The sequence below is a fragment of the Hemicordylus capensis genome, chromosome 10, assembly GCF_027244095.1.
Source record: "Hemicordylus capensis ecotype Gifberg chromosome 10, rHemCap1.1.pri, whole genome shotgun sequence".
Lineage (NCBI taxonomy): Eukaryota > Metazoa > Chordata > Lepidosauria > Squamata > Cordylidae > Hemicordylus > Hemicordylus capensis.
The window spans coordinates 26,766,736-26,794,143 of NC_069666.1; the positions used below are offsets into that span (position 1 = coordinate 26,766,736).

At 43.6% G+C, this 27,408-nt stretch overlaps 1 protein-coding gene and 1 long non-coding RNA gene across 3 annotated transcripts in view; one reads left to right on the top strand and one right to left on the bottom strand.

Annotated features, from left to right (window-relative positions):
• Positions 1-329: 329 nt before the first annotated feature.
• Positions 330-19,346, bottom strand: BNIP2 (BCL2 interacting protein 2). Of its 2 annotated transcripts, XM_053272254.1 has the most exons (11): positions 19,060-19,345; positions 13,880-14,009; positions 13,311-13,375; positions 12,323-12,487; positions 8,673-8,849; positions 8,475-8,577; positions 7,227-7,358; positions 6,137-6,223; positions 5,946-6,044; positions 5,144-5,179; positions 330-1,900 (listed from the first exon to the last, which is right to left on the bottom strand). In XM_053272254.1, the coding sequence occupies exons 2-11, from the start codon at positions 13,927-13,929 to the stop codon at positions 1,852-1,854; spliced, it is 963 nt and encodes a 320-aa protein (XP_053128229.1). In that variant the 5' UTR covers positions 13,930-14,009; positions 19,060-19,345; the 3' UTR covers positions 330-1,851. The 2 variants fall into 2 exon arrangements, with proteins under 2 accessions (XP_053128229.1, XP_053128231.1); XM_053272256.1 differs by lacking the exon at positions 5,144-5,179 and having other exon boundaries at positions 19,060-19,346.
• Positions 19,347-19,532: 186 nt separating this feature from the next.
• Positions 19,533-27,408, top strand: part of LOC128334850 (uncharacterized) — a 166,144-nt gene continuing 158,268 nt past the window's right edge. The window contains exons 1-2 of the long non-coding RNA XR_008311417.1: positions 19,533-19,637; positions 21,517-21,664. This is a non-coding gene — a long non-coding RNA (uncharacterized LOC128334850). The remainder of the gene's footprint in view (positions 19,638-21,516; positions 21,665-27,408) is intronic.

Consider the following 27,408-nt stretch of genomic DNA (forward strand, 5'->3'; position numbering starts at 1 on the left):
TAACAGTTGCAAACAGCTAGCATGAACTAAATCATCTCAGAGTACAAGGTCCCTTCTGCAGCTTAGATTGTACATGTTTAGCCTTTCTAGTAGCAATGAGTGTCAATGCAGGAAAGCCACCCAATGATTCATGGGTAGACAAGCCTGAAGAAGCATATTCGTTTCTATTAGCAAGGCTAACATGAATAATCTCTCATCAAGCCAATGCCACCAGACAGCAACCTGGTATTTGCTACCATGTCACCCAGTGCCCTGCGCTGAAACACTCTGGGATTGTACTGGAACTCTCAGTTAAGATGAACACCCAATTAAAACCCGGTTTCCCCCCATTTCTGTAAAAACACTATTTATTGGCTAACATTTATAACAATGACACACAGCAAGCATTTCCCAAGCAAGCATCATTTGGAGAAGGGAAAGATGACTGGTGCCAAGAAGGGAGACATTTTAACACACACAAATGAAACATTCCAAAGAGTTTAGGATATCGGCTGTTACGATCAACTACTGACCCATAGGAATCGGTGCTCATCAGTCTGCAGTTTACATACTCATACAGGACATAACGAGTCAATTCCTGCACCAGTGGAAAAAAAGCTTGTGGACATACATTTCTAAAACAGACTCTTAATACTTTTAAAAAATAAATAAAGTGAGTTTAGTGCTTGTGAAAGGTGCCATGGCAGTCTCTCCAGGTACAAAATGGCAGTGCAATTTCATTCTTCCACCCCAAAGTGGCACGACCTTAAGAAGCACAGGGCTGCTGCGGAGAACAGTACCCCTATATCATGCTTTCCCATCTCTATAACAAGGAATCCCCAACATCATCCACTGTACCCGTGTGAGAAGTCACATGGGACACTTCTTCATTCCACACCAATGGTGGACAGAGAAACCATAAAGTGGGGGCATCAGGAGCCCCAGTAAACTCTATTATGCCACAGAGTGTGGTGGTGTTGGTGGGGTAACACTCCACACACAGGGGCCATTACAGGCAGGAGCCTCATGCTTCTTGTCGGGCACACAATTCCATCCTTAACCTTCAGCCTAAATGGCTGGCATTGGTTTTGTTCAGAGGATGACACACCTGTACCAGTACAGTCCTTTGTACTCATCTGAACACCAGACATTTGATACATAAACCGCTTTCACTGATTAGACACCAAAGCAATGGCACTATTTTTGGTGACTCAAACCATTCTTTTCATGGCTGCTCAGGCCAGAAATTAGAAGCCCTTTGTCCAGTTGAGTGGAACTCGGGCAGAGCCCATTTTGTGCCAAGAGAAGCAACCCACGCAGGAGACACACAAGTGTTAAGGCACAACCAAGACAGGAAATGGCCAAGAATGTTCACATCAATACAAGACAGCTGGTTACATCTTGCTAGCACAGCTATCACTGAGGGGCTTTTGGCGTTGATACCCAAGAAAGATTTGACCGTTTACTAGAAATTGTCATGCACTTTATTACCAAATTAATGACAGCGGTCATTCATGGCCTTGCCTACCTGCTAGGTTCTGCAGACAGACGTTATAAAATGGTTTCAAGAAGTCATACAAATATATATATTATCTCTTTCCTTAACATTTAAGCATATAAATATTTACTGAGTAAGCAACATTTGGAGAGAGAACATGGGCGGCTCCTATGACGAGTTGCAACACTGTAGTATGAAACCATTATAATTAAGGCAGCAATAAGTGTCAAGGTTTAGGCTGGACTTGCAAACCTGCCCTGTGGCTAGTAGCCCATTGGGCGCAAGTCCGAAGACAAGCCTCTCGGAAGACAAGCCTCTCGTCATTCCATCGACACATTCTTCAGTCTTTGACTCAAGGAAAAAACAAAACAAGTTTACTGTTCGGTCTTCTGCTCCTGTTTCCCGTTGAGCTCTTGGTCAATTCTGCTTATTGAACACAAGAAAGAGAAAGTCACCATCTCAGCTTTTGCACCCACGTCAAGATTAAGTGCCTTACAGAAAAAAGAACACTTATTACTTAGCAAATGCCATGAAACCTGAAGAGCGGCGAGATTTCCCCATGGAATCATGAATTAGAACTTCACACACATGGTGACGTTTTAGGACGACAATGGGAAAATGAAAATAGAGCCTTAGTGTGGCCAGGCACAGTGTGGGTCACGGAAGTGTGAGTTATACAGACCAAGGACTAGAGCAATGGGTGCTTAGCAGAACGGAAGCTGTAGTGCACACAACACTCCTATTCCTTTTGTATAATAGAGAGGAGAGCTGGCCTTGTGGTAGCAAGCATGACTTGTCCCCTTAGCTAAGCAGGGTCTGCGCTGGTTGCATCTGAATGGGAGACAATGTGTGAACACTGTAAGATATTTCCCTTAGGGGATGGAGCCGCTCTGGGAAGAGCAGAAGGTTTCAAGTTCCTCCCAAGATAGGACTGAGAGAGATTCCTGCCTGCTACCTTGGAGAAGCCACTACCAGTCTGTGTAGACAATACTGAGCTAGATAGACCAAGGGTCTGACTCAGTATATGGCAGCTTCCTATGTTCCTATAATGACCCCCTCATATGCAATCTGTTGCTGTACTCTTGGCAGTGAACCCATGTTTCTTGCTATGTAATGTGTGAAACTGCCCTTGAAGTTTGTTTTAGCTCCCGGAGGGCGAACTTCATAGAGAGTATTTCAGCCCTGAAAAGGCCCTCCTTGCTTAGGTTTGATGGGAAGACAGCCAGCAACTCATGCATCGTCCCCAAACTTTGCATCTGCACAAGGCTGGAGTAGGCAGCTAATTTGCCTCGAGTCGATGGAAGCCAGGCAGTCAATATATTTGCTAAATAAATTAAGTTTGCCGATCCCCTCCGCCTCTCCTGTGTAAACTTCCCCCTTCCCTTGGTGTAGTGTCAAACCTGTATGGGTGCCAACTGTGGTGAATGCTAGCTGTGTCCCCTCATAACCAATGTTTCCAATGCTGGTTTCAGACTCTGGCTAGGAAAGCAATCCTGGTTAGCACTACCCCAGTTGCAAGCAGAGCAGAGAGAAGGAAGCCTATACTGGGGCAAGGAGAGAGCCAGTACCAAGCTCCCAGCCTTGGCTAAGAGGTGGAACCTTTCAAGGTAGCTTGCCCTGATGTGGGAAGAATGCTCTTTATGTACGTTGCCTTGCTTCTAAACATTCCGGAAGTAAAAAAACAGAACAGTGCTAATATCAAGCCTAGATATGTGGCATTTTCCATCCATGCCAGATATCTGGGGGAAATCCAGAGAAACAAGATGGATAGGTTTTCCAGTCATCAGTGTTGGGCATCCTTAATTACTGAGATGTAGATGGGTCAAATCTCCTTTCTGTTATTTGCTGGTGGCCCAGCTAACAAGTACGACCATTGTTCTCTGGGCTGCTCACAAAGCAAAAAAAAGTAACAACTATTTAACTTTTTAAAAGTCTCTAAAGTACCCAGAATGTTGGGGAGCAATATGCTAAATCATTGTAAACCGCTTAGAGAGCTTCCAGCTATAGAGCGGTATATAAATGTAAGTGCTATTGCTATTGCTAAAGACTTATTTTTTTCACCCAAGCTTTTTAACTGGATTCTGGTTTTAAATATGTTTTCAAACACATAGAAGAACCATCGTCAGAGTAAAGATCAACAAAACAAGCAGTGCATCTGAGCAAGTCGATTCACAATGAGTTCCACTTCCATTTTAAGCAAGTTGTGTGTGTTTTGGTGGTCAATTCCAAGGTCAAAAGCAGAGATCCCCCTCAAAGTGATGCTACACCCCTTAATACGTATCCTATTAAAAATTACTCAATTCCCTCCTAATGCTACAATCCTCAAGTTTTAGGAGAGACTGAGTTAAAGTTGGGGAGGAGAGCTGGTCTTGTGGAAAGGTCAAGTGTGCCGTCAAGTCAATTTTGACTCCTGGCGCCCACAGAGCCCTGTGGTTGTCCTTGGTAGAATACAGGAGGGGTTGACCATTGCCACCTCCCACGCAGTAGGAGACGATGCCTTTCAGCATCTTCCTATATCGCTGCTGCCTGATACAGGTGTTTCCCATAGTCTAGGAAACATACCAGCGGGGATTCAAACCGGCAACCTTCTGCTTGTCAGTCAAGCATTTCCCCGCTGCGTTAGTTAAGGTGACAAACATGAAATGTTCCCTTTGCTAAGCAGGGTCCACCCTGGCCTGCATTTGAATGGGAGACTACATGTGTGAGAACTTGGAAGATACTTCCTAGGGAATGGGGAAGAGCACCTCCACACTTGCATGCAGAAAGTTTTAAATTCCTTCCCTGGCATCTCCAAGACAGGGCTGAGAGATACTCCTGCCTGTAACCTTGGAGAAGCTAGATGGTCTAAGTAGAAGGCAACTTCCTGTGTTCTCAAGTTATTCTTCTGCATGCAGTATTTAAAAACCCTCATGCCCACATGCAGTATCTTTTCTAATTTTTTATTTGGCTTGTGTTACCACCCTGAAGAGAGACTAACTTTGCCTTGCTAGGTACCAGTTTGCCTCCTCCCTTGCAAGAGGAAGTTATGGATATGTACAAAAAGGCATCTGGAGCAGTTTTGCACAATGGACACATTCTAGATCAAGTGACTGTGTTAGTGGCAATAGCAACGGTGGATCTGGATGGGACGGTGTTTTGCAAGGTGAAGTTATTGAGGTATATTAGCAGGCCATGCACTTCTGAGCACCAGAAAAACCCAGCATGCATTAAGGCCAGGGAAATGCAGACTGTAAATGCAGAGAGCACCCAGCAAGAAGCCACCCAGCCAATCTAGACGGGATTGACAAACTGAAGGAATGTTAAGCTGAAGCGACTGCTGACCTTCTGTGAGTCACAGTCCCCTTCAGTCGGGAATTTAAGGAAGTATTTTGCAGCAACTGCTATATCAGAGTTTGGAAGAGTTTGCAGTTACGTGTGTTAGGAATCGTGCTACACTTAGACAAGTAGTTTAGTCTTTCGACTGCTTCACTTGCTTCTGACGCAACAAGCGACCCGCATAACATGTGCAGAGAAGAGAGACAAGCTCGCCATGTGCAAGATGGTGAAGAGCGTGCACATTTATTCCCGTATGCTGTATGCATTCCAGCAAGCAGAACCCATTTCCACAGTCAGCAGAGTGCAAAGTTGGCTAGATTAGATATAGCCCTGATCAAGATGTGCATATACCTTTTGGCTTTCTTTTTAAATTTTTCTTCTTCATACCTTCAGGTGGGGAAAATTTGATTTTAGTAAACAAAACGCAAGTTTGCATACCAGCAAATCTCAAAACATTTTGAAGCCAACATCATCTATTTCATGTAGGCCCTCACAGCATTAACCTGAAAACCAAGTGTGAAGAGATGCTTTCTGTGACTGCAAGGTTGGGGCACCGGAAAGAATCTCTTCATGGGGACAGCATTTGGTAACAGCAGGCAGATGCTGTTAACGGTGGACAGTGGGGGCTGAGGCTTCCGAGCACGCCCGTGCCAGGGTGGGGCTTGTGGGCAAACTCCCGGGATACCGTAGGTGGGCTGAATGTGCCCCACCCCTTTTTTGGAACACCTGAAGTGGGCTAGAGTTTCTACCTCAAAGATCAATGGAACTGATTATCAGAACGGCTTCACTCCCTGCCATCTCCAAGCAGGGCTGGAGTCTGAAACCCTGGAGAGCAGTTGCCAAGCAGAGTAGATAATACTGAGCAAGATGGACCCACGGTCTGACTTGGTATAAAGACGCTTCCTATGAAGAGCCTAAAGCCAGACCTGCATTACCAGTTGCCAGAGACCAGGAGGGACTGCCCCCTCCCCACAAAGGCATCCTATTTCTACTTCATGGATGCTCACTGTAAGTAGCTTTGGGGCCAATCTTGAGTGAAAAAAATGGGGGCAGGTGCACACATATGCCACAACTCAGAGATAAACAAGGCTAACTTTTTAAAGGTTTAACATGTCATGTCTTGAAATGGCATTTTGGGTTCAACGTAACTTACTGTTTTATGCACTCTGGGATAGCAACATATTCCATGGGGAGGAGTTCGGCTAGTTCTGCCAGAGTAAAGACGTATCTGATTTTTTGGCTGAATTTTGAGCTAGAAATAAAATGTGGGTATGTAGTTACTACACAGGTCTAGTATACCAGTACTTTAAAAGTAATTGGGAGATCAATATTCTGAAATGTTACCTAATAAAAGGCTTTGTGATTGCCAGAAGTGTTCTAATGAACCAGGAAGGGTGAACTATGATTAAGGATTTCAGATTTTTCCTTAACCTAAATTTAAGGAAACAAATGATCAGCATCGGAAATAAAAGAATACTAGCTGGCATAAAGCAAGTTACTAAAGCATTAGAAGTACTTGCTGCTCTAGTTATGTGTAAACTAGAAGAGACTCCTAATGAGCTAAGTTCAGCAACCTCTTATTACAGCTGGACTAAAGACTAGCGAGATCACAACTGTGCCAAGGTTGTTTGAAGGGGAGCGTGTGCCCCTACCTGCAGGGAGACAGGCCAGGTTTCCTGAGCAGGGAGGGAAAGCCACTCTGGGAGAAGAGCAGAGGCGGGACTGCACACCTGCATCCTCAACCTAGTTGCCAGGACAAAAGAGATGAACCCACCGAGAGGCTGCACACACAAGGCTGTTGGCAGAACTGGGAATGGACTGGGAGGTTTAGAATTTCAAGCCGAGAGGGGAGGGGGCATAATGAGAAGGTGAGACATTTTTAAGACATTGTGTCTTTAACTTGAGAAATGCTTGCACTATATTTTGAGTCATGCCACCCAGAGCAAGAAAGGTACGCTAAGAGCTTAATAAAAAATGCCTTGTTTCTTTTTCGCTCTAGGCCAGGACAGGCAACGTTGGTTCTCCAGATGTTGAACTACAACTCCTCTCTTCCCCAGGCATAATCAATTGTGGCTAGGGAGCTGTTCAACAACAGCTGGAGATCCAGGGTCCCCTACCCCTGGTCTAGGCTCCTTTCTGCAGCACGGTTAAGCACTGGGCACTTGCCTAGAGAGCCATTTAAGCTATACATTAGTGACCTGAAAGCCTGCCTCTCCTTCTAGGAAGAGACTCAACTGCCCAGCATGCAGACTTGTTAAACAGACCGTTCTGAAGGGTTTTTAAGAAGCCTGTTTTCCAGCCCCCCAATTTCAAGCCTGGACCTTTGCAACCCAAACCACACAGGGTGACACAATTGCATTTGCTTTCCCATCTGGCACGACTGGGGCGCACACTCAAATGTTCTGCAGTCAGGCATCTTGGCATCCCTTCTTACCGCCTATCGATCTGTTGATAGCACTTCCGGAGCCAGCCGAGACTCGGCATCTTCCTCCGCGTTGTAGCACCATTCAGGTAAACGATCATGTAGTTCTCAGCTACTAAGAGCTCTAGTGTTCCGATAACAAACCTGCAAGGGTAGAGTAAAGGCAACTACTTAAGGTTTCCGTTAACTTTAATCCTGACCACCACATCCGAGTGTCTCTCACTTGGCCATTCTACCAGGCAACTTTCAACTCAAGAGCCACCAGCTGAGACTGGGAGATGATTTTTTCCACTGGATCACAGGGAAAAATTTTACCATCTATCCAACATTAGCTGTTGTAGGGTGGGAGAGGAAAAGTGAAGAACTTTGGGCAGCTAGACCACAGGTACAGAATTTTGCTTTTCGGATTTAAAGGATTAGACAAATTCATGGGAGGGAGACGGCCAGTCACGATGGCTATATAGACCCACCAGCTTTAGAGGCATTATGCCATAGAATACAACTGGAGGGGAAACAGCCCATTGGGCTTTGCTGGGAAGCTTCCCAAAGGCCACTGTGATAACGGAGATGCTAGATCTCCAATCCAGCAGGGATCTTCTGTTATTACCATAGAGGGGCAGGTACCAGATCAACATTCTTAGGCAACGCACAGAGAAGTGTCTTTGAGGACAGATTTCTTCGTACATTGTTATTCTCTCTTACGTGGAACCCACCGATGCCAGGTATATAAACAGGAGAACCTGTGGGCACCACAAATTAGCAGGCGAGTCAGGCCAAGAGAAGGCCACTAAAGGGCAGGGGGACACTGCTGTTCAGGAGATGTATGTGGAGAGTGGGGTGATTAGCTCTGACTGGGGTAGAGGCTTGCTAAGGATGCCATCCGAGCTTTACAACATTTGAAAAAGTAGGATCAGCATATCCTAGTTTAGTATCCCACATACAACATCACTACCTGTTAGCTCGGGAGGTTAGTTTGTAATTGGTTCCCATTTAAGGACGATGGTAAACTGAAGCCAGTAATAATCCAAACTTGCATTTCTGGCTTGGACTTAATGAAATGAGAGAGGAAGACTATAGCTCAGGGGTGCAGCACATGCTTCGAATGGGTAAAAAGGTCTCAGGTTCAAAGCCTAGCATCTCCAGTTCAAAAAAGGGTCCTGGACAGAGCCTTTCCGAGAACCCAGACAACCAGAGCAAACACGCCTGGGCCACATGGAGAAGTTATCCGACAGGCTCACATATTTACCAAATACCACTTACTTAAACAGATTATCCATTAAGTATCTGTAGTTTGGCTGGCTGCTTTCTGGCATGAAGCAAACTGCAAAGACAACAATTGCATTTAACCCATCACCATAGTAACCTGGAAAAAAGAAAAGAGATCCCGGTCATGCTTTTGTGGAAGGCATCCTCTGCTGTTGAAGGGTGAACACAGCATGTCCTTCTTGCCCTCCTCACCTCCATGACTGATGACTTTCTTGTAGGGCTCAATTGCCTTCATGTCTACCCTGTGGTCTTGTTCTCCAATCCGGAAGAGACGCCACCGACGTTCCTCCTCTTTTTCCTCCGATGCTGCGTATTCTGGAAGCGATCCTTTTCTAATAACATCAGTAGTTTTGGGCTTTGGGAGGTCATCTGTCCATATTGTAAAATAAATAAATATGTAGTTAAGAGACTGTCTAAGCAGGAATCCCAGAGAAGATCAAGCAGGATTGTTTCAAATGGTCTGAAATTTTTAAAAGTGAAGCCATTACAATGAAGTGCCAACTTTCCTATCTAGAAATTGTTCCCCCGTGCTTCATTGTGAATAAGTAGTGACTGTGTAGAATGATTAAACACCACCAATACACTGGAAATATTAAATTTTGTAATTACTTTACAAAGACTCTAACATAGTAAAGCTTAAAAATTAAGATCAGATGTAGCAACCTCCTTATCAGGTCTTATCTACCTTTGTAAACCAGAGCTGTTCCCAGGAAAGGAGTTTTCAGTGTTGAATCTAGGCACACCTAATTTCGGGCAATGATTTCTTAAAATGTAAATATGCATATCAAGTTATTCTCAGCACTCTTTGTATTTATTTTTCCAAACAATCCATGGATTAAGATGCTGATAACACTAAAACCCTTTGTTGGTGGACAGCTCTGTATACGTTCCCTTAGACATCCATTTCCCCATTGATTATATTTTAGTAGCAGATCATTTATACGTTGATTTGTGGCAGACATGCAGATAAGATATTTCAATCAGAACTAAGCATAATCTTGGAAGCGTTTATGGAAAACTCTGAAGAACGCATCATCGTCATCATGGCTTTGTTAAAGGAATTTCAGTAGCACAAACCTTACCACAGAGGTGTGAAAAAACTACTGCATGTTAGTAGTTTGTTTCCAAGACAGAGCTGTTAATGGAAACTATCCTTCCGGGAAAACGCAGACAGCCGCATTAAAGAGAAGGAGAGAAGAGACAGAAACCTTATTCCAATGATATGCCACTCCCTCCAACCTCTGTCTCACCCAATGTGTTGCAAAGAAAAACTTGCACAAATGAGCAAAAATCCTGCATCACCTCAGGAGCCAATGTTTATTTAGGTGTTCAAAGCATGCGAATAAATTCAGACTAGAGAAATGCTTCTCCTAATCTCAACACCAAAATCAGATGGTACAACAGATTCCAATTCTCCCAAATTAATTTTTGAACCATCTACAAAATCCATCTTGTGCAAAAAATCTTTACTCTTTCCTACCAGTAGTGATTTAGCTCATTTATAAAATGAACTAAAACACATTCCACAGTCTTGAAGTCCAGCGTTCATCACACTAAATAAAAAAACTGTGAAGCATATGAACCTGTCCTGATCATCATTTTATTAAAACATCATCATCGAGATGCTTGCCATGTCCCTAGGAGGCTACTCAGACAGGCACTAGTCATCAGTTAAATCCTCAGAACACGATACACAAAACAAAGCAGGGTATGAATCGGATCCAAAAGGTAAACCAAAGCAATACAAAAGATCAGAAAAACTGCAATATGGTCCTAGGTTAATAATATAACTACAAAAGACAAGACTATGCATGGGTATTTTAATAATAAGCAAAGGTTAATAATGCTGCATAAAATTGCTTAAAACTTAATAAGGATTGTTTTAAAAAGTCTAATACATTAAAGGTCCTCATACATGTGCTGGTTAGGTAATAAGTTCAAATACTGTAAAAAGTCCTCAGACGTGTTGGAAACTCACTGGGAATCACAGGACTACATGATCTAGCCAACATATGTCCAAGGACCTTTTACAATATCTAAACTTACTACCTAACCAGCACATGTATGAGGACCTTTAATGTATTGTGACTTTTTAAAACAATCCTTATTAAGTTTTAAGCAATTTATGCAGCACTATTAACCTTTGCTTATTATTAAAAAACCCATTTATAGTCTTATCTATTGTAGTTAAATCCTCAGAACACCACAGAGATCGCTCAAATTCACACCCATCGGAAGCATGCACAAAAGAGGTCTTACCTGCTGCTTCCTGAATATCACACGCGAGAAAGATCCCTGCTAACAGACATAGGTCCCAAGGGAGTCTACAGCAAGCCTCCCTTCCTCTCCCGAGCTCAGTGAACAGGGTGCTCAGACAAAAGAGGCATTCCCCAAGTCTGCCTAAATCAAAGGTCAGACGACTTCATGAAAGAGGGCAGCTATCAGTCATGCTAGCTCAATGGAACTTCCATGTCCAGAGGCAGCATACCTCCGAATACCGGTTGCTGGGAACCAACATGGAAGGGCTGTTCTTTGTGTCGTGCTTGTGGGCTTCTAGGAGGTAGCTACTTGGCCACTGCGAGGAGAGAGATCAGGGCTGCACAACTTTGGCCCTCCTGCAGATGCTGGACTACAATCCCCATCATCCCTGACTACTGGGGATGATGGGAGTTGTAGTCCCCAAACAGCTGGAAGGCCAAAGTTGTGCAGCCTCAAGACAAATTCTGGGCTTGATGGACTTTCAGTTTCTGCCATCTTTCCAGGAGCTCAGAGGGAAACACTCGGTTACCCCATTTTATTCCAACAACCCTACAAGGTGCACCCAGTGGCTGATTGTTAACCTGAATGTGGGTTTCAGCCACATCCAAAGTGGTCAAGTTCCTTTCGACAGGTAGTTGCCTGTCCACAGCATTCCGCAAAGGGGAAATTTTGAAGAGGGCAGCAGCTTGAGAGGTCCAAGAGGAAAAACATTTGCATTTCAGGACTGTTCTTTGGAGAGGGGCCGGTTTCTTTGGGATGATGAAGCCACCACTCAAGGGCCTTAACCAGCCAGGATGGACAAGCGGTCCAGCTCACGTATGGTGGCCCAGACAACTCTCAAGTCCCCTTTCAACATAAGTGGCCAAACAGATGGGAACAAAGTCAAGCAAGCGTGACAAAAATGGGCCCATGGCAGACCCCTCCCTTAAATGGTGGCCAGTCTTTTCTTTAAACTCTTGGCTGGTTGCCACTGATGGCCTGCAACTGATGTCTGGGCACGCAGCATGGAGGTGTGTGTGTGGGGGGGTTATTTCTTTTTAAAACTCACCCCCCACCCCACAACTCTGAAGCCAGCAGTTGTTTTAGCAGCTGGGTCCTCCTGGTCACCATTTCTTCATCCTCCCCCAAATGCTCCAGGAAGTGATTCTATGACACACTGTAGGGTCATTTCCTGGTATATTCTAGAAAAAGAGAAATGGAGACCAGCAAGAGCCAATTGCTGGGCATCTTATGAATGTTTCCAGTGTTGCTAACGCTGCTGCCGTCAGGAGTACAGCTAAAAAAAGAAACAGGCCTTGCCAACACCAACACCAAGGTAAGCCTCCACCCCCAAGCAAACAAGCAAAACATTTTGCAGGCAGGCAAGTGGGGTGCTTAATTACAAGGCTGCTGTACACAACCTCATTTGGAGACATTTCCTCAGTCTTGCTAACATGTTGCAGCGGCTGCAGGTAACTCCACCGCTGGAGAGAAGCAGCAAGGACTCCATCACAGGCCAACTCCCACCCGAAAGAGCTCCACAGGCCAGCAGTGCTACCAAACGCAGCACATATGCAACACTTGGATACAGTCAAGAGCCTTACCTTCCCATTCAAACTCATTACTGTTTTCAGACGGTGTGTTCATATCATCCAGATCAATATCACCGCTCTCATCTAAGTCAGACACAATGGATTCCTCACTCTGATCCAGGGTTAAGTTTATATTTGGAGCCATTAGTTTCTTCTTAACCTTGTTGCCATTCACTTCTGACAGACAGGAAGAAAAAAATGTGTTTTTATTCCTTAAGATCCAGAACAGAGAGGTATAAAGCCAGGAATAAGCCCAGAAAACACTGAGGGGAAGCGATTTGTGAAGGAACCAACATTTCACTCCAGCAACAGATCTTGAATGTTGCTAAGCAAGCTTTTAAAGAGTGATTGTCAAGATGTGACTTGAACATAGGTACTATGCTACCAAGTCGTAGTGCTCTTCAACCATCCTTTTCATAGAGTTACAGAAAGCACACTTTAATATAACTCTGCAAAAATGAGCCCATTAGATACTAATCTACATTTTTGCTATTAGACAGTTAAGAGAAGACTGAGGGAGCAGTTGTCTTCTGATCTATTATAACTAAGACACTTCTACATATAAACTGGGCAAGGGGATTCACAGGCACATTTAAGGTTTAGACAAGAGAATGTTTTTCATTCTCAGATACTTGGAAGAGCATTTCCGAGCTTCATATTCTGTCTGAAGTGACCCATCCCGCCAATTGAAAGAGACAAACAAGGCAACGCTGAAATAGAATCAGTGATGTGGATTTTCAGAGGGTGGACGGAGACTATGAATCAAAGCTTTCCAATGACCTCAATAGACTGTGACCTGAGTTTGGTATGTTTGCCATATATTTAGTCAAAACAAAACTCAACACAGTGCCCCATGTTAACTGTGTGTGCTGTAAAGGTCTTCCTAAAAGCCACAAATATTTGAACAGAAATATCTGATTACAAAAAATGGATGCCACTGAATTGTTACATTCAAAACAAATTCAATGTTTTACATGAAAGTTTAGAGAGAGTAATCTACCAGGTTGGTCGCCTTGTCCAGCTGGATCTGACATATCTTCAACATGGTCATCCTCTGGCAGAGGTCTGAAATAGAGGATAAAAATCTCGGTGTCTGTTAAATAGCTTCTTACATGATATTCCATTTGTGAAACCTGAGTAGAAGACTTGAGTGAAAGGCCAAAGCTGAGAAGTCAGCATGGAAGTCAGCAGACAAGCAAGCAAGACCATCCACCAAGAACTCTGTAGTCTGTGAGGAACTGTAAGCCACAAAGCCTGACAAGTCACAGAGGAACTCCCAGTAAAAAAACCAAAACCCTAATCTATACCAGGGGCACTTTCAAGAAGGCAGAGTTTTACTCATTGGCATGTCCAATGAGTAAAGGTAACTGCAAAAGCTCTGGAATAGCACATATCAGTATGGCTACGTCAGCTAGTCCATCTTGCTATAGGGCTGTGTGCAGTAGTTCCTCGGTGTGGAGGTCAGCATGGTGGGAAGTGGCTCTCACACTGAAGGCCTTTTGCCAAAATGGCCCTTGTTTGAAAGACAGTGGAGATGGTTGAGTTGGGCCCTGCTGCAGACACCCTCACCTTGGAAAGTCTTCATCTTGCCACTCTTCTTTGAGCTCAACTCCTTCCATCCTCAGCTTTGCCTCAATGGCAGATACAGATTCCGCGAGATCCAGAATTCCTCCTCTTTGAGTTAGATGCTAGTGAAGAACTGCAAAACATTGTAGGAAGTGTTTGCTTAGCAGTTTTGAAACATGAGCACTTACAAAGTGTATTCCTGAGAAGCCTAGCACTACACATAAGCTTAACGTCAGATGAAAAATAGGAAGATGACAATTCTTGGGAAAAGCCCCAAGCCAGCAGCATTTCTGCTTTAGTTCCTTAACCTCCCAACCAAATCTATTAAAGAACCAAAAAACAACAACAGATTTAGTCCCCCCACCCGCCACATCCTTGCAACCCAGAGGTTGGCCAAAAATCAGAACAAAGCATGTGTGACATTCCCCTGCCCCCGTTAAGGTGCTTCCAATTCTGCAGAGAAGAACATGCATGAATAAGTACACCATATTTCAGTCACAAAAGTAGGGAAAAGCAGCCCCAGGGCCTCCATTCATAGCTCTCCAACCACACCATCACTTCACAAAATGCACCACTTCAGAATATTCCATGCACTTAATAAACTTGATCTTGCTACACTCTTATCACCACTTATGAACAGCCCAGCTGGATCAGGCCCAAAGCCCATCCAGCCCAGCATCCTCTGTCACACAGTGGCCCCACCTGATGCCTCTGAGAAGCTCACAGGCAGCCCCCAAATCAGCATTACATTGGGATTCGAGGCACGTTGTCCTTCTCTCAGTTAAGGACATGGCAGAAACACGATTCAGACCAGGGACTTCCTGATCTATAGTTCCATCTTAACCACTAAGCTACAACTGCCCTGAAGCTTGGGAACATGCAAGTAAACTCAAGTCACAGACAGTGTTCCCTCTAAGGCGTGCACATGTGTGCACGCTCACACATTTTTAAAAAAATGTCTGCTCAGTTAATTTTAGATCCCACTCAGGCTGAACCAGAAAGGCCCCACTCTGAATGCATGTGAGCACATACTGCCTTGATACTGCCGCCCAGAAAAAATCTAATTCTGCACACAGATGAAAAAAATGAGAGAGACTACTGGACATAGATACTTTTCTGCATAGAAGGGAACCCTAGGCCAAGAGAAAGCAAGCCAAATGCACCCACCATTGAGTGCAGAACAAATCTAGGAATAGTGCCTGGGGATTCTCACTTGGCCAGAGCTTGAGCGCAAATGGTGCTTCCACATCCAGCTCCTCGATTTGTTCCCCTTGATATTAACAGCCTTGGCTAACAGCCTCCCCCCTAAGATAATCCATGCCTTCTCTTATTTCCATCTTGTCATGTCCCAAGGCCTTCGGGATGCCTTTTCCTCATGGATGAGATGCTGGTTCTTCCAAGGGAGAGTTCCTTGTTCAAGGGCCACTCGGCAGCTTTCACTGAGGACCAGGACTTTCAGCCTGCACCCCCCACGTCCTTGCTTCCAGCCTGCCTGTCCCCAAAGGTCAGTTGTGCTTAATTGCCAGGGTGAGCAACCAAGTAGCTGAATCAAGGCTAGAGCTGTCACTAGAGAACAGCCAAGCTGAAGATTTCATAACCTCCTAACTCCACCCAGCACACTGAAAGCAGCGATTGCTTGCAGTTGACAGGCACCGTTTTGGCTCGGTGCCTCCTAACATAACCCAAGGTGCTATTATCTCAGCATATTCCACCCCACACATGTTATTGCTTAATAAGGCAGTTATTTAACAGCCTTCGGGAACAAAAACACAGAATTGTGGCACTGCAACAATCAAGATGGTTCATGCTGTTGATGCAGCTTGTCAAGTTGAGCAGCTTCCTTTAAGGCCCACATTAAACTCTACACACAGATTCAGTTCCTCAAGCAGAATGCCCTCAGGTGTTCTCAGGATTTCCGTGCTTTAGCTCACCTTGCCAAACCTGCCAACCTGAAAGCTATCTGTACGGGTTATTCCAGGGGTTCCCAGCCAGTGGTACTCCAGATGTCGCTGAACTACAACTCCCATCATCCCCAGCTATAATTTATTGTGGTTGGGGATGATGGGGGTTGAAGTTCAGCAACATCTGGAGTACCAGTGGTTGGGAACTGCTGGGCTATCCCATCACACACAGTTGTACACAACTGAAGAACTCCACAGAATATTAAAAAAATTTCCCCCACTTGAATTATTTTGTAAGAGAATGTAAAAAGGCATTCAGAGAGTTTCACAATTTCAGAAGCTATGCTGAAATTCAGTCACAAAAGCTAGGCAGAACAAGTCACTATGGCCAAAGACAGTCCAAATAATAAACAAACTTATATCCTTCTGTGTAATCCAACCAAGCAGAGGCGACAATTAATGGATAGTTCACAAAGCATGCCGCTATCCCCACCATTTCCTGTTCAAGACCACCACTCAGTCAAGACTCTTATTTTTGTTTGCAATACATCCATGACAGCCAAACACATTGTTTTCTGCTTAATCCAAAAGGCTCCAGTTTCTTGCTTTTACGCAGCCTTCGTGGTCAATTAGCCTCAATGCACAACAAGTTTTGAAGCCATATGGATTCCCTATTAGAAAAAACCACAACCCTCCAGTTTAACAAACAGGCTTCCTCTTCATCTTAAAAGCAGAAATGGCATTTTGTTTTCAGGACATAAGCCCCATTTTCTGCATTACAGCCGTTATTGCAAATCACCCTTCTACTATTACTTCCTTCCTCTGCAACAGATACACAGCAACCTTTCAGTGCCTTGGATACTTCTAGCAAAATCCCTATAATCACCCTTCCAACCCAGTATCCTTCATTTATCAGTGTAAGCAAGGGCCACAACAATACAAAAGGCTTGACTGTGGGATTATTCCCCAAATAAGCACTTTGAAAATTAGGAGGCCAATACTGGTAGCTGAGAGAGAAAGAGCGTGCACGCATGAGCACCTTTCCTGGGGCTGTTTTGTAGGCAACACATTCTCATTCTTTCTCATTCAAGCTTTTTTCAAAGGTGCTTCCTAGTTCTACTGTTCAGGTTGATCCAGATGTATTATTCACAAAGAATACTGCTCTCCCACCCCACACTGGCTTCAACTTTTCTTCAGTCTGCTACATGGTGCAGCTTTCTTCTTGGCTGGATCAAAAGAGTTGCCACTGGGGTGACCATCCTGACCTTCCCTCATGGGACAGGTGCCCCATCTCCTTTCCCCATCACTCATTTTGGATCAGGGTAGCAGAGACCACTGGTGTAGCCAAGGGATAATGACCTATAAGCCACAAAGCCCCTGCTTCAGGGCTAGCCTCTTCTATGAGCTTAGTGGGTGGTCATAGGCAAGATACCCTGCATTTTATTATTCTATGTAAGCCACTTTGAGAACTGCAGAATAGGAGTGTATAAATAGCAGTAGTACTCCATCTTTGCAGTGTGGTGATTTATACCAGCCTACCTTAGAGCGCCTTTGGAAGGACGACAATAAAATACAAGATGTTTGAACACCTACTAGTACTAGGTAAATCCTCAATATTGTTCAAGTTCCAACATTTAGTTAAATAACCAGTTTGCTGTTCAGTTAAAAGCCCTTTGTTGTATCAAAAAAGATTTCAATGGAGTCTGTGTATTACAGCTTCCCAGAATGTGCCTCCATCAGCCAATCAGATTAGGCACCATATTACTTTTAAAAATCATGTTTCTAATACAAATACTTGCAGAAGAACAGTAGGCAACAAGTACCATATCTCGGGGTATTTAAGAGACTGCCTCCTTAGTAATGAACCCTCCCGCTTATTAAGATCATCTGGGGAGGTCCAGTTATGGTTGCCACTGGCTAGTTTGGAGGCTACTCTGGACCAGGCCTTCTCTGTGGCTGCCCCAGGGCTTTGGAATATATTCCCTGTCAAAATAAGAGCATCTCCATCTCAGATTGCTTTTAAAAAATATCCTCAAGACACACATGGTCTCAGGCTTTTAATTAATTTCAAATTATCATAATTATTTTAATCTTGTCATCCTGGGGTTTTGTTTTTTTTTTTTGGTTGTTGTATTGTCACCACCCAGGAATGCACATTAGGCAGTATAAAATATGATAAATAAATAAAATATTTCCTCTTCTCTCCCAAGTTCCAAGACAGTACTAACACCCTCCTCTTGTTCAGAAAAATTGATTTTAATTATGAAATTAAACTGTCCCATTGGCTAAGAAGGGTCTGCCCTGGTTTGCATTTGAATGGGAGACGTGAGCACTGTAAGATATTCTTCTTAGGGGATGGGGCTGCTCCGGGAAGAGCACTTGCCTGCTTGCATGCAGAAAGTTCCAAGTTCCCTCTCTGGCATCTCTAAGATAGGGCTGAGAGTCCTGCCTGAAACTTTGGAGGAGCCATTGCCAGTCTGGGTAGACATTACTGCTCTAGAAGGACTAAGGTTCTGACTTAGTATAAGGCAGCTTCCTATGTACTGCCCCAGTTAATGCTACTTCCAGTTAGTTTTTACTGACAGTTGTAAGGGGTGGTACCTTTCTAATGGCTTGTTTTTTTAGCATTACCACCACCCTATGTATGTTTGCTCAGAAGCAAGCCTCCCTGCTATTCAGTGGCACGCACTCCCAGGCCATTGTACACAGGACCACAGCCACGCAGCACAACGTCACGTCAACTCAGAAGCAGTGTTCCCTCTCACGGGGATCCCCAGATGTTGTGGACTACAACTCCCATAACCCCCAAGCAAAAGCCATTGCAGCTGGGGATGCTGGGAGTTGTAGTCCACCACATCTGGGAATCCCTGTGCAAGGGAACACTGCTCAGAAGCGAGCCCCTGCAGCACCCAGTGGGGTTCACTCCCATGCAAGCACTCACAGACACACCGTGGCTGCTTTACAGACTTGCTCAGGGGGCAGGTTGGCAAGACCCCAATAAGCAACAAAGGCAGGTCCCTGTGGGTGTTGGACTTGACTGCCACCACTCAAACCTATTCAACCAGCTTTCCTTTATCTGGGCAAGAGACATAAACAGCAACATAACTCTGCACTGAGAGAAACACAAAGACAAGGTTATTATTATTATTATTATTATTTTTAAGCCTGCTCTGCGGGAGACTCAGACAAACCCCACACCCAAAATAACAGGGGCCTTCCCCTATCCCATAATGCTCGCCCCCCCCGCCAAGCCTGCATCCCCTATCCCATAGTACTCCTCACCAGCCTTTGGTGGGAAGGGTCGTGAGCCTCCTCCTGTTGCTGTTGTTTCTGATTCTTCCTCCTCAGCCGGCCAGAGCGACCCCTCCTAACGGGCACGACCCTGCCCCGGAACCAAACCCCGGCCAACCGGAAGCTCCGGCGCCAAATAACGTCAGCTGAGCAACCCCTTCCCACCGAAGACCGCTAGCTGGGCATGCGTAATCGGTCTCAGGCGAGGCGCTCCTGACCGCTCCTGGAGGACGGTAGCGAGGGCGCCTGCGCAATCGGGCTGGCCGCCTTGGGAGATGGCTTGCTGCCTAGAAGCGCTGGCGGGCAGAAGTGCGCATGCCCGGGCAGAGGTTCCTTTTCTCACCGCTTGTCCTGAGCGAGGGTTCCCTCGGCTGTTCCCCCCCCGGGGGGCGGGGCGAGGAGAAAGAGAGGCCAATGGGATTGCAGCTGCTAGGCAGAGGTGGCCAACCAGAGGGGCGGCGGCTGGGGGCGATGGGAATTGTAGTCCGACAACAGCTGGCCGCCCCTGGGCTAGGATCCGTGTGCAGAGCAGCGCCTTGCGGCGGAGCGGGCTGAAAATGCGGAGCGAAGTGAGGGCCGTGCGTGGTTATCTCTGGGTGTTTTTTTTAATCAGCGAGATACCAAATGTAGCATAGGAACACAGGAAGCTGCCATATACCGAGTCAGACCCTTGGTCTAACAAATAAAGTTAACCAAATTTAAGTGAAACGAGTTAAAAGACCAAGCTAAAACCACATTTAAAATTGCCATTTCTTTCTTCAAAGTTTCAAATTACAAGTTATTTTAAAAGCTAGAAACTGAGGACTCTGAATTCCCACCCTCACCTGAAACACGGGTGCCCAAGGCTGACCTGCAGAGGGGGCCGCAGCAGAGCCCCTCACCCGCCCAGGACAGCTGTGTTACCTCGGGGTCCCTTCATGCCTGTTTCTTATTGCGGGAATACGGATATATCCCCTCCTCAGCAGCAACAGGCCCGATGCTCTTTCGAGGGGGAAACCTGCGATTTCTTGCCACGGGGTGGCAGTCGATAACTGAAAATGGAGCAAGGAAGACAAATGTATATTTAGAGGTAAAGGAGTAGTAAACAAGCAAAGGAGAAGGTTAGGACCTGGAGCATTTACATTTTCCTACTTGGGATTAATCTCCAAATAACTGTCTCAGAAAACCATTCTTCGCTTCTCTCTCTCTCTCTCTCTTTATGCACAAACCCTCCTGCCAAGTGCAGGGGAAATATCTCTCTCAGTGCTTTCACTGGCAGATGCACCCCCCCCCCCCAAGTCCATGGTGCAGAGGAAGGGGGTGAAATCAGCTCTCAGTTTTGCTTATAGGAAGATCCTTTAAGTAGGAGGTAAATGATGCCATTTACTCGGCTGGGTCCCTGGAAAGTCTGGCTCTCCCCAGCAGCACTATGAGAGGGACAAGGCTGTCCAAAGGTAGTTTGGGTGCTCATTATTTCATATGGGCACAACTAATTGGGACAATGTCCTGCACAAAACTCCAGTGAGATGAACAGAAGCTGCCCACTTCATTTTCGTAGGGCTCACGTGAAATAATTCACCATGGATTATCCCTCACAGCTCAGAAGAGCCTGTCTCCCACTCACCACCAGACCATACATCATGGCTGGAAAGTCCAGTGTTGGAGACAGCTGCCTTACCTTACTTCATGGTGTGTGTGTGTGTGTGTAAATTATTTTCTTATCTGTTTACCAGTTTTCAAACCCTGCGTGTTCCCAGAGATCCTCTCAGCTTCTGTAGAAAACCGAGAATGCATGACTATTGTTAGGATAAATACAGCAAGGATTTAATCACAAACAGTTAAATATCCCCTGCTTTTCAAGAATGTTTGTTACCAATAGGAGAAGAATTACAGTAATTTATGGGCCAATGTGTTATGAAAGTAGCCCGGTTAAAGGAAAGATTTCCAATTATTCATGGACATTAGAGTTTCCTTTCTTCCCTTTCAAAATGACTTGTTTACACTCGGGGAACACTTTTCAATTTTTAATAGAGAGAAAGAATTCATTTAATTAGGTCGAGTGACTTGTTTATGCCCAGGTTGTGCATTTTAGTGCCGGAAAATGGAGGAAAAGCTAACCCCAGCTAAGTTACTGCCTCTTTTGGCTGCAGCTTCTTCCCTGTAATTGCACTTAATGCTTGCAAGCAAAGTCATATTTGACCACGTAAGAAGGTTGAATGGAAGAAAGAAGCAGGCCGGTAGAAGTCAAGGGAGAACAAGACAGATTGCATCATGAACAGATGCTCAGGTTATGCCTGACAAATGGTTAGGTTGCATGCAGTGGGTGCCCTGCAAGTAATCGAAGTAAATGGCGAACTTCCCAAGGTGTTAAATGAATTTTGGACTGGGCCCAATGAGGAAAGAATTAGCATGAGGGCTAAACTTTAAACCCAACACAGAGGTTTTAAAGCACGTTTTCATTCTCTTTAGGCCACCACATGTTCAGCCTTTGAAAAAAGTCAATCAAAAAAAGTTAGTTCCAGTTAACTCCCATGGCAATGGCACATGCAAACTAATCCTAGCAAGTTTACTCAGAAGGAAGTCCTGATGTATTCGCCATGATCAGACTTACCCTCAGGTAAGTGTGCTTTGGATTGTAGCCATGCAGTTAATCCTGTTCATATTTGCTTAGAACTAATCCCATTCAGGTCACTGGATTGACTCCCTAGAATATGTGTTCAGGATTGCAGACTCGGTCGTGGCTAACTTAACTTCCTTATGAATTTGATACTGTTTTAATCATAACTAACTTTTGCAGGATTGTGCCTGCCTATTGTCTAACACTCTATGTCAACATGTTTTTCTTTTTAACAAATCAATTTGTAAATATACTTGAGTATATTTTGAGATATACTCAAAACAATTACAGCTCACATTTCTCTTAAAATCTTTCACATTACAAATATATGACTTAACAATTACACATTTTTGGTAATGATTATTCCAAAAATTTATTACCTTTCCCAAGAAGAGGAAAGTTATGTCCACTTAACCAGCCTATCATATTCTGAGGTGGGCATTAAGAGATAAATGGGGGGAAAGGGATACTAAAAGTTATGTCCAAAATGCATGTTGGAATTTATTTCCAACATTGTTTAGGATGAACCTCAATGACCCATCTCAATTTCAATTTATTTCCAGGGAGTTGTATGTAAAATTATAAGGAAAAGAGTGCAGTGTAGTAGTACAGTTAAAACTATAATTATTAAAATGCTAAGAGATTAATTTCCTTTGCCTCTTTCTTAATATAAAATGGGGAAAAATCAGCTGAAACTGTGTTTTAAATATTCACTTGAATAATGCATCAATGTGAAACTGTAGGGCTAAAAACACATAGGTAACAATATTTGGGGCACAGCTCTTGTGCATTCCCATGCATTTCAATGGGACAACTTCAGCAGATTGGGCCCTGATGATACAAGTGGTTTCCAAAATATCAAAGCTGTGGAAATTAATCTAATGTTACATTTTCCATGTTTTTACTACAAGGCTCATTTTGAGTTCCATTACAGGTAGTTAAGCAAGTGTTCAGCTACAGCTATCAAAACCAAACACGTATTACTATTTCCCAAACAGATCTTGCCCTACAGATGTAACCCTGGCAGTGAATAGATAAATAAATACATGCATTTTAAAAAGCTTTTACTGATTAGAGTATTTTGGAAGATACGGTTCTGAGTCTGAGATTTTTTAAAATCTCATCCAACATATTCTTTCTTATGTGCCATTGATCATATCTGAATACACACTGAGGGCAACAGCATGCATTTTGGATACAGAGATGGGGGCGGGGGGGGATGTATTCCTGACTGTATATTCAAGTTCTTTGTAATCAGGGCTGAAGGCAGCAGAACTGGACTGATTTCATACTCTGGAAAAAAAGAATTTAGATAGTTGTAGACATTCTATGAAAGGCTAAAACACAAATCTCTTCTGAATGAATATTGAGGCTTGATGGTGTTATGAGAGAGCCTCAGTGCACTTAAGCCAGGACACAATTTAAGAAATTAACTGTGATCCTGTTTTGTGAGAAAGAGCCGCCTGTAATAAATGCCCTTAAAAACTGTGCTTTAGTAAAACTGTAATACTGATTCCATATTTTAAATAAGCAAGTAAATATTAGATGTGTAATTGACTAAGATTCCTAAGCAGGTGTCAGCCCTAAATCTACAATATTGCTGTCTGATTTAGGGGTTGTTGTTTTTTTAAAAAAACAAACACTATTTTTTACTTCAAATGGTCCTTTTAATAGCCTCTAAACAAAACTACATTATACAACAAATTTATTGTAAAGGTTATATGGCATTAATACATCAATTTGCTTAAATATGATTTAAAACATTACTTTTCATCCCCCCGCCCCCAAGTCAAAATGCGTACTTAAATATTTAAAACAAAGGAAGGAAGACTTCTCTCTTCCTCTAGGACAGGCAAAATGTATTTTAACAAACACTGCCTGAATTGCAGTGTTTCAGGTAAGAAAATAAATAAAGCTAGGATTTTTGTCTACTACTAGGATTTTTGTTTTTGCAGAATGCAAAAGGATGAAAGCTGATGCTAAGCGCCGAGCCTCTTTAGGTAGATAGACAGTTTCCCTAACGCTGGAGAGATGGCACTGAGGCAGAATCTAAATGCCAGGTTGAAAAGTGTCAGCAAAGGAACAAGTACAGTAATTATGGACCTCAAGGAAGTCATTTGGTGGAAAAGAAAGAGAGAAGGTGGCCCAAAAAGTTAGTTTCCCCCACACTGCCCCATAACATCATGGAGTAAATTCAGGTTGAAGAGAGTCTACAGTTTTTTTCCAGAATGTTGAAGGTAGTAGACAGAGGCATCATTGTCTATGGTGTGCTAATCTTCCCACTATATTATCTCTGGAAAACAGGGCTTTTACCTGTTTCAGGTAAACCTGCAAACCTGTTTGACCAGAGGGCATACTGAAACATAAACACATGACTGTGTATGCCATAAGAAATGTTGACTTTGTACCACCTTCAATGTGCTTAATAACTTCAGTATTGTCTGTAATATCAGCCTGCTTGAGATAACTATACAGTATGTGGAAGTCATCAAGGTGAGGAGGATAAGAGATTCTCAGATTTGACCCTGGCAAGACAAAAACTTACCTTTCTTTCTTTCTTTCTTTCTTTCTTTCTTTCTTTCTTTCTTTCTCTCTCTCTCTCTCTCTCTCTCCCATCTCTCCCCCCTCTCTTTTTCTCTCTCTCTCATTTATATACCACCTTTTGTCAGTAAACCCCAAGTGACAAAAGGTGGAGTCCACATTAGTGCCGGTATACCTGCTGCCTCTGCAGTTATTTATACAGTATACGATTTTCAACAGAACTTCACAAAACAGTTTACACAGAAAAGGAATAACAATGAAATTTATTCAAAATTACATCTTTTTTTAAAACAATAAATCAACTTTTTAACCAATAAAACATCAACTTCTTAAAACTGTAAAACAGTAATAAAATATTATTGTTGTTGGTAGCTCTAGCTAGCTAAGTGTGGTGATGAAGCCAAAGACAAATCAAAGTTGCGAAAGCTGCATTTCTCTTTTGTATTCAGTCAGTTTGATGGTTTCGAGCAATCTCAAAAGCCCACTAAAACAAACAGTACAATTAAACAGGTGCTATTGGTCTGTATCCCAGAAACAATCAAGTACATCTTCATCCCGAAATGTTTGATGCACCTTAACAGCTGCTGTGGTAACTAAAGCAACCTTTTGAGGAATAGCTTTTTAAACTAATAAAAGGAAGGGAAAGGCTCAGGCAAGAGGAATAGTTTGGGACCGTTCCAAAATGGCATTCTAGTGCATGAACTGACACAGAACCGACATGGAACTCCCGACTTTCCAGGTTGCTGTATCAGGAGTTTATTATTGGGCTTTATATAGAATGGAGGAGTTCCCTAACAACCCTGCTGTGTTTCCCCCGCCCCTCACCCACCGTATCTATCTTTTCCCTCTTTCTGGTTTTCTTTGGCTCCTTCTCCATCTTGTAGGTCTCTTACCACAACTCATCTTTTTCCCATTTCATAGATGGGGGAAAGGGATGTGCAGCTCTACCTGATGAATGGTCAGCCTGCAGGCAGTGCAGGAACCAGAGGCAGCTGCTCCTTGTTTGGTACCCCCCAGGCTTGTTAGGATGAGCCACTATTGGGCCATGTGTGTATGTGTATGTTTGTGTGTTGGAGTATTCACGTCCAGACATCCTGCATCTGATCACATTCATCCCATTTTATCCTTCTCTTGCTTTCCTTCTTGCAGTCCCTTTCTTTCTTCCATTGACAAAATTCAGTTTGCAGGCTGCTTGGGGCAGGGACCTCTAATTTCTACTGAAGTTAAAGTACCATATACATTGACAGTTTTGCTGAAATAATAATTGGGTAGATGGGATTTTTATCAGGATGAATAACGACGGAGCATTTATTGGAGAGGGAGAGGCCTGGTATGTGCACATAAGCGTACCAAGTAAGCACTTCAGCAAGCAAGGAATGCTCTGGTGATGAGAAAGATCTTCTTTCTAGAGTCTTATGAAACTGGGATCTTTGAAATTAAAGGTCAGGGGTTCCAACTAAACCTGAACCAAAAACTAAATTTCTTGAACCAGAACGAAACTCAGACTCCTATTTGAAATTCTTTGGTGCACAGGAATCAGAGCAGAACCTTTAAAAAAAATATATTGGTGCCAAATAAGGATTCACCTAAAAAGCACCTGATGTAGCAATACGCTCAGTGGCCCCAACCAGGCACATGCTAAAACTAGTGTCTGGGAGGATTTTCAGTTCACACACTTTCTGTATTTCGATGTGTCTGTCCTCTGAAAGGACTTGGTAGCAGAAGCAGGATCAGCTGCTTTAAGGGTTTAGGGTATAATCCACTTTAATTAAGTAGTACAAATTAGAAACATGTTATACATTTGCTATTAAGCGTTCTAGTTATTCTCATTTCACGCCTACTTCACAGTACTTGTGGGTTGTGGCCGACACTTTGTTATTACAAAATGGAGCCATCACCTCGCTCTACCTTGTGAAATGGAACGGAACCAGCTTGGAAATGTGCTGAACTGGTTATTGGGACTTTATTGGCTACCAGAATGGGACAACTTTAGTCCATCTGAACATAAAGTGAACCGTGGTCTGGCACTCTGGAAGGGACATTATGATGTTTTTGTATCAGTTGCTGTATTTTTCCTGACTGATGTTTCACAGTCCATACAGTGTGAACATTTTGTGCTTCAGAAAACGGCAGCCCTTATGAGTGGCAAATGAAAATAAGATGAGATTTTTAAAAAGTAACAGAGTAATGATGATTAAATATAATAAAGGAAATGAAAGGAGAAGTTCCCGGTTAAAAATGTCTTGACAGCCAATAAGTTGTGCAGCTTTTTTTTGGTGAAGTATTGTTTTCAAGGGATGTAAGATTTTGAGTCATATTTGGAAATGCAGGAATTTTTGGTGCAAAACTATGACTTTTTTTGCTTTTACAATGTCCATATTCTGTAGGTACAGTAAAATTACCTTAAAAGTACAAAGAGGCAAGTTAAACATTTCAAATGAATAAATAAAACGGCCTCGAAAGGTAGCCAAAGTGGCATCTGTAAGTGATTTGCCATGGGAAGCCATAGTGGGGACTTTCCCTTAAAATTGCACAAAGGCAATTCATCACAAACCTATAAGAATGTGAAAGGAATGTGGAGTCATTGCTGTGACAATTTTAGCATTCTAGTAGGGGAATATTAAGATGAAGTGCAAAATCTGGGAGGGTATAGCATTGATTAGAACATCATCTTTGTTGATGAAATGTGACTGTATTCCTGATAATTCTCGATTAAGCAGTATGGAAGGGCAGCTTTTTGTTAGCTGTACACAGCGAAAAGCTGTTGGTTATAGGCGACTTTTCTTCTTCCATACACATAGCAGCAACTCATTCATAATGCTCCCCCAACTGCCTTCCAATCACCAGTCATTTGGTGGTCTAAGAGTCAACTGTGGAGGGCATCTTAAAGCTTCAACCAAAAATATTACCTACTGAAACACGAGAAGATGCACAGAGGAGAGAAGTCAGAGAGCTGATCAGAGAAGGACAGCTGGTCTTGTGGTAGCAAGCATGAATTGTCCCCTTTGCTAAGCAAGGTCTGCCTTGGAGTGTATTTGTATGGGAGACTATATGTGAGCACTGTAAGATACTCCCCTTAGGGGATGGGGCCACTCTGGGAAGAGCACTTGCCTGCTTGCACACAGAAGGTTCCAAGTTCCCTCCCTGGCATCTCCCAGATAGGGCTGAGAGAGACTTCCGTTCGCAACCTTGGAGAAGCCACT